The sequence below is a fragment of the Echiichthys vipera genome (assembly GCF_963691815.1).
Source record: "Echiichthys vipera genome assembly, chromosome: 20".
Classification (NCBI taxonomy): domain Eukaryota; kingdom Metazoa; phylum Chordata; class Actinopteri; order Perciformes; family Trachinidae; genus Echiichthys; species Echiichthys vipera.
This window is the reverse complement of record NC_139845.1, coordinates 16,272,339-16,280,137: the sequence shown is the minus strand read 5'-3', so window position 1 is coordinate 16,280,137 and position 7,799 is coordinate 16,272,339. Positions and strand designations below refer to the sequence as shown.

Here is a 7,799-nt window from a genome sequence, read left to right as displayed (position 1 = left end):
ATCATGTATGGGATCAAAAGTGAATCCCACACAAGGGCTAAAACACTCGTGTTTGTAGAAAAGGACAAAATGTTCAGTACAATTCTGCAGCCATTCACCACAAAATGGCCTCTAAAGCCAGAAAATCAAGTGCCACAACTTCTCAAACCTTTTCCCCCCATTCACTAAATACGTAAAACAACAGTTTACTCTAGTGCTGCCTCTTTTCTCTACCTCCTTTACTTAATTGTTTACATTTCAGAAGTCTGTTCCTTATCACTAGCTCAAAGTCTGACATCTTGACTGATGATGGTTTTATCCTGTGGTCAGGAGAACAATTAATTCTCATCGCCTGTTGACTCCACATGTACCTGTCTGGAATGTGCTCTCTCTCTCTCTCTCTCTCTCTCTCTCTCTCTCTCTCTCTCTCTCTCTCTCTCTCTCTCTCTCTCTCTCTCACAGACACACACACACACACACACACACACACACACATAAAAGGTTTCGGTCTGTGGTTCTGTCCTCGGCTCAGTGTTGAGTGAGAGAGTGATGTATCAGGACTTCCATTCATCCGCAGAGGATCTGTTTATTCCTACTCTGAGTGCAAAACACATGGGACAGTTTGAATCGACCTCTGAAAAGTTTGATTTCTAGTTTTGGTCTGACAAAATGTCAGGGAACTCTCCGGTCATTGGCTCCTTTGTGGCAGCGGACTATGTGGTGTTTGCTGCCATGCTCCTGGTGTCAGCTACCATTGGGGTCTACTACGCCTGGGTGGACAGGGGCCAGCGAAGCTCGGGGGAGTTCCTACTGGGGGGTCAGAGACTGAACGCCCTGCCCGTCTCCCTGTCCCTGACCGCCAGCTTCATGTCAGCCATCACAGTGCTGTCCAACCCAGCTGAGGTAAGGTTACAGCAAATTCCCTAAAGACAAATAATACAAAAAAACATCTCTCCTGACAATGCAGTTTCCCTGACTTTTCTACTTAATCACACACACACACATAATGAAAGAGACAATGATACATACATGGGGCATAAACTTAGTAGCTGTTATAAGAGTTATTCATCACGCAAATGCCATTATAAAGGTAACTCATGGATACATCATTCCAATGTGTGCAAAGAACACACCAAGTAAGTGGATCATTGGATCATTTCGCCCAAATTATAGAAAATAAACATATGATTTCTCTGTAGGTATACCGCTACGGAGCCAGTATTGGATTCTATGGACTCTCCTACGTAATAACAATGGTGGTCACATCTGAGGTCTTTCTCCCAGTCTTTTACAGACTGGCCATCACCAGCACGTATGAGGTGAGTGTGGTTTGGTGTTTGAATTATTATGTGGTTATTCTTTTCTGTTCTATTCACAAAGTTGTGAAATATGTTTTGTTTACCTGCAAAATACAAGTGTAGTGGAACAAGACATTATTATAATACACTAAAGGGCACCTCCTTGTTGTAGTCTGAGGTTGATTATGGCTCTGCTCCAACAAGAATATGGAAATTGAGTCAGGTAGAGAAGGATAGGTGAGCTCTTGTTCTTCTTTATACAATTTTTCTTCAGACAGAGCGAGACTGCCTGTTAGCGTGGTTCCGCATCAGCAGAAGTGATGTACTGTATAGTTTTATCTACAGGCATGGGTTCTAAGGTTAGGGTTAAAAGTTGGATTGTGTGGTACACAGGATAAAGTGTGTCTTAGTTCTGATTTTAGTCCATTTTCTGATTTCTGAAACACATTATTGGAACTTTGGGCAGCGAGTTAAAGCGATTAGACATTATGAATAGAGGGTAACAGAAGTCAGAGCTCCTTGAGGAACCACTGGATCCAAAGTAAGGGGGGTGAACCATTACTTTTGTGTAAAGCAAGGCCATTGGTCTATTTTGCGATAATAACGTATGATGACACAATCAAAAAATGTGAAATTTGTCTTTCCGATACTGACCTTAAATATTATGTGTTCATTTCTGTGTTCAGTATCTGGAGCTGCGTTTCAGCAGAGCAACCCGTCTGCTTGGAACTGTGCTCTTCATTGTTCAGACAGTGAGTAAGAAGAAGCTAGTCAACGCATCATGACATGACTTTAACCTCTTGAGTAGAGAACAGAACAGCAGTATCTGTATAATTTCTCTATGGCTGTCATAGATCCTCTACACTGGAATCGTCATTTATGCCCCAGCTCTGGCTTTGAACCAAGGTAAGTTGTTTTCAGTCTGCAGATCCGTGAAACATTCCTGCATGAGGGCACTTAAAGCTGCTTGGTTTTTGCCCAGTTGAGTATGTCTGAAGCCCTCCTTCTCTCTCTGCAGTCACTGGGATGGATCTGTGGGGTGCAGTTATTTCCACAGGCGTGGTCTGTACCTTTTACTGTACAATGGTATGTAACTAAATCTGCTCAATTAGAATCAGTATCAGAATGGGTTTTTATTTGCATGTAAGTGGGGTTGGGGGTCCCGGGCCTGGTTGATGCGGCCAACTTGGTGTCATGGAGACACTGTTCTTGTTCCTGATGGAGGTTCAAAGAGTCCTGCACCGCCTCAGGGTCCTTGAGGCGTACAGTTCCCAGAGGGACGGCAGATCGCAGCCAATCACCTTCTCCGCAGAGTGAATCATAAGCTGCAGTCCTACCAGATGGGGATGGCAGGAGTGAGGATGGACTTTTGAGCCTTTCTCGTGATTAAAAAGGAATAAACTTTTAATTTGCCAAGTGTTGACGTCAGGGTTTTTCCCAGAATTCTTATTCTTTAAATTCGGTAATTTGTTTGTTTGTTTGACACCTGTTTGTGGTCTGCATCATTACACAGGGCGGTCTGAAGGCGGTGGTGTGGACAGATGTGTTTCAGGTAAGCCTCTGGATGGAAAACAACAACATAATGTGTGGTTGGTACAGTATCACTGGTACTTTACCATCAGATTCGACCAATCAAGGATTACTGTGCATGTGTCATACCTTTTTGTGTTTGCTTGTGACAATGCTGTTTACCAGCCGTTGTAGACCACTACACCAAGTCATTACATATTGGCAACATTTCACTCAAAACACCAACACTTTGTCTTGTGTTTTGGTTAAATGCATTATAATTAATGTTATCCATGTGCAACAAACTGAAATAAGAACCATTCATGGGACAAACAAACAGGGAAAGGAGCAACCTAAATGATCAAAATGTCCCCTTCCAGCTTGGTCTCATGCTTGCAGGCTTCCTGGCTGTCATCATCAAGTCTGTGGTCGTACAAGGTGGAGTACTCCCTATTATTTCAGATTCGCAACAAGGAGGGAGACTCAACCTTTGGGAGTGAGTATGTGTTTGAAGGATATTAAGTTGTCTATTTTAACGGCGGTGCGTGATTAAACTCATGCTATTTTTCCAGCTATGAGAAACAATCTGCTGTGTGTTTGTGCTGCTGAAACATTCAAACCCTTTGTTCAGTCTGATTCTATCCATGGTGCTGAAACGTTTAATCTCAAACTGTATCCCCAAGTCAGAGGCTGCACCCTCTCAAGCCTGAGCTCCTACACCAAATGCACCATAACAAGTTGCTTCTTGCTTCTTTCTTTTTCTGTTTCACAAGCTTTGACACAAACCCCCTGAGGAGACACACTTTTTGGACCATAACCGTTGGAGGGACATTCGTCTGGATCAGTATCTACGGGATCAACCAGGCCCAGGTTCAGAGATACATCTCCTGCAAGAGCATCACTCATGCCAGACTGTGAGTCCTGATTTACAGGGAGACACGAGACACATGATACATCTTGGCTGTTTTGGCTCCTTTTGAGTTTTGTTGTTATATAATTTTATATTTCCATGTAAAAAACAAAAACAAACCGTGATATCTTCAGGGGTACCATTTTTCATTTGTCAATCATACAGGGATTAGTCCACTGTCGAAGAGACTCAGCTCTCTGTCGAAGAGACTCAGCTCTCAGTCACCTGGCACCTGTTCACCTGGGTGCTTTTCATGTGTGATTTTTCCATTTTGCAGGTCCCTGTACATCAACCTGTTAGGCCTGTGTTCCATCTTGCTGTGCTCAGTATTTGCAGGAATGTGCCTCTTCTCTGTCTATAAGAACTGCGACCCATGGACCGCCGGACTGGTTTCCGCTCCTGATCAGGTACGATGGAGAGTAATTAAGATTGTGCTGGGGTTTAAACATATACATATTGTGGGTTTCTTGTATGCTCCACGTCTGTCCTCTCTCTGTTTTTAACATCTAAGTCAGGTTTATACACAGCATGCATGAATATATGGTATATATACTGTATATGCAATTCCAGATCACATGTGTTAATACAGTGTCACCCTTCCTCTGTAGTTGATGCCATATTTGGCAATGGACATCTTAGGAGACTACCCTGGCCTTCCTGGACTCTTTGTTGCAGCCGCATATAGTGGCTCTCTCAGGTTAATAAATGCAATACTTGACATCAAAGTTATTTCACCCAACAGACGCTATCATTTTAAATTTATTCCATCAGCATATCAGTTTATGTTCAGTACTAAAAAAGTGGGATTGAAGTTGCAATTTCTGCATCCGTATATGCAAAGTATTTGTATGACTAAACTGTGTGGTTTGGGTGTTACTATATGAACCCCAGCACAGTGTCTTCCAGCATCAATGCACTGGCTGCAGTGACTGTAGAGGACCTGATCAAACCATACACTTACATGTCTGAGAAACACCTGGCCTGGATTTCGAAAGGACTGAGTGAGTGCATTGTCCTCACGCATAGTATTTTGAGCCAAATCTGTTAGATGGTAATCAAACTCTTCCACAATGTTTTCCCTGTTGCAGGTCTCATATATGGGGTTTTATGCATTGGAATGGCTGGACTGGCTTCACTCATGGGAGGGATCTTGCAGGTAGAGTGGGTCTGTTTAGCAGAAGACGATCACCTATTATTTATTTAACTTAACTTAACATGCTTCTTTATACAGGCAGTCATCAGTGTATTTGGCATCCTTGGGGGTCCTTTACTTGGCATGTTCACACTGGGTATCCTCTGTCCATTTGCCAACTCCAAAGTAAGCCTTTTTTGTTGTCTTTGGGATTCCACTAACCCATGTTCAAATAAAAAAGAGACATCAATTCAGCTTTGTAAATGTTTTATCTCTGAAATACCTGAAATATATCTGAATTTCTCCTTATATAGCTTAGCAGCTTAACTACATAAACGATACGTCATCACATTTTCTCACTTACTTTCAGTGACTAACATGTATTCTAGGGAGCTTTGTCTGGTCTGGTGTCAGGGTTGTTTGTGTCACTGTGGGTGGGCATTGGAGCCCAGATATACCCTCCCCCTCCTGAGATGCTGCGACCCCTGCCCCTGACCACTGAGGGCTGTAACTTTACCACTGCAGTAAGCCTCAACTGGACCTCCACTGCTCTGTCAACACAGTCAACCATCACTACAGCCCCAGTACACTACACTGATGGCAAGTGAGTGTGTAGAGATGCAAAGTGGTAAACATTGTGATATCAAGTTAGTAAGATAACAGTGTCCATGGACAGCGATTTGTATTTACTATGTCCTTCCAGACATGTGACTCGGAAGTTGCTAGCCATCAAATCAGTGACTTGAGTCAACTCAGGTCCAAGTCCCAAAGTCTGCATCTCTTTAACTATTACAAATTTTCAATTACTACCCTACCCTACCTGAATAAACCTCCTTGTTTGTCTAAATCTCTGCTGGTCAGTCTTTTATACATGTATGAGCAGTATGTTGATGTCACACTTTTCAAATTTTTGTGCACCATTTTTTAGTTCCTGTACTATTTTCTCTCCCCTTCAGGTCTCTGCTGGCTGATAGCTGGTACTCTCTGTCCTACCTTTACTTCAGTCCTATTGGAACCATCATAGCTATCAGTGTGGGGCTGTTAGTCAGCCTGTGTACAGGTACATAACATAGTTTGTTTTTTGATTTTTTTTGTTAAGTACTATGGTTATGGAAATCAGATCTTGCTGTTAATTTAAAGTGTAATTCCGGCGCAAAATCATTCCATTTCACATACATCAAATAAGCCATGGAGACAGTTTTTTTCGTGTAACAACTATTAATGGTGAAATCCGGGAGTCGCTAACAGCCGGATGTGGCTAACTGATTAGCCCGGGGCAGTACTGTGATGGCATTAAAACACCTTTTTTAACCACTAATACTGCTCAAAATAACACCAGACCTCTGCAGTAGCATGATAAGAGTCCCTACACATAAAATAAAGCACCAACAACGTAGTTAGCAAACCCAGAATTCATTAAAACCTACTGGCCCCTGCACCAGCTCCTCTTGTAGTAAAGTCCATTCAAGTCGATTACCAAAGTCAATCCAAAAGGAAGGAGCCCATTGATGCTTCGTTTTATGTGTAGGGACTCTTCTCATGCTACTGCAGAGGTTCGGTGTTATTTTGAGCAATATTAGTGGTTTAAAAAGTCGTTTTAATGCCTTCACCGTACTGCACCAAGCTAATCAGTGTTAGCCACGTCCGGCTGTTAGCGACTCTCAAGGATTTCACCGTTAATAGTTGCTACACGACAAAAACTGTCTCGATGGTTTATTTGATGTAAGTGTCAAAAAAGACCATGGGCTGATTTTGTGCCGGAATTACACTTTAATATACATTTCAGGAGGCTGGACGCTGAAGGTGGAATCAAAGCTTACATTTATGAAAGAAGACACAACTCTTTATCACCTGTTCAAGCTTTTTAAAGACAGAGTAAGTGCTGCAGCAGTGAAATAATGTCAAATGCTATCGACTTAAAACAGCTGCTGACTTTCTGCTTTGTGCCCTTCCCTTTTGAGGTCATGAGACGAACAGGAAAGCTTGACCTGACGAGGGACAGAGAGAAGAAAAACGGCAACGCCAATCCTGCTTTCTGTGACGTTGAGCTGGACTTGACAAAAGGCAGCGTTCACACATGAAATGCAATTAATGCATGTTACATGAATACTGTTCTAATACAAGAAATGTCAGTGGAGTTGAATCACAGAAAAAAGTGGAGTCTGTTGAGTATGGCTAAACATACTGTTACCTTCTAGATAATTAGTACCTAATGTGCGTGTGGCCTGAAAACAAGGAAACATACAAATTTACAGGAGATGAATGGTGCCAAGGCTGTTTTTACTCTTCATTGCTGAATTAAAAAAAAAAAAAGATATCAAAGAACTCATTTATATGAAGATTTGGTCTGACTTCCACCAAAAATGTAAGGGCTCCTCTGTGGTAAGAGACTACAGTATGTGGTGTTTTGTTCTCATGCTGGTGATGTCTGCTGGCACTGGAGTCTACTCCGCCTGGCTGAGCAGGGGCCAGGGGAGGTCCAGGGAACCCCTTACATCTGACTGTTCTCCTTGTCCCTGACCACCAGCTACTTGTCAGCCATCGTAGTTCTGGCCAACCCAACCGAGGTAAGGTTACAGAAGATGCAGGAATGCAAAAATAATCACTTCCTGACAGGTCATTTTGTTTCTGAGCCAGCCTGCTGAATGATGTTTTTTATTTTTATTTTAACAAGAACCTTTTTTGTATTATTTCTCTTTTTGCCACACATCTTCTATACTGGAATCATCTATACTATGTCTCATAGCTTTAAACCAAGGTATGCTGGTTTGAGTCAAGTAAACATCATTACACAATGGACTACTATGGGATGTCTCCCACTGTTTCTTTCTCCAGTAACTGATGCAGTAATTTCAACATGTGTTGTCTTTACCTTTTCTTGCATAGTGGTACATTATAATAAACCTGTTTTGCTGTATACATGTATATTCCACAAGGGATTGACTTGCAGTGCATGGGATTTTAAAAGCAA

At 42.2% G+C, this 7,799-nt stretch overlaps 1 protein-coding gene across 1 annotated transcript; it reads left to right on the top strand.

The window, feature by feature from the left end:
* Positions 1-648: 648 nt before the first annotated feature.
* Positions 649-6,920, top strand: slc5a8 (solute carrier family 5 member 8; the record flags this gene model as incomplete). Its single annotated transcript, XM_083935099.1, is given in 18 exon segments — positions 649-882; positions 1,179-1,298; positions 1,964-2,029; positions 2,132-2,183; positions 2,296-2,363; positions 2,791-2,829; positions 3,167-3,282; positions 3,560-3,700; positions 3,974-4,103; positions 4,305-4,393; positions 4,588-4,697; positions 4,785-4,852; positions 4,928-5,014; positions 5,218-5,432; positions 5,785-5,888; positions 6,615-6,703; positions 6,790-6,895; positions 6,898-6,920. Coding segments are annotated over 18 exon segments (1,857 nt in total).
* Between the last annotated feature and the right edge of the window lie 879 nt (positions 6,921-7,799).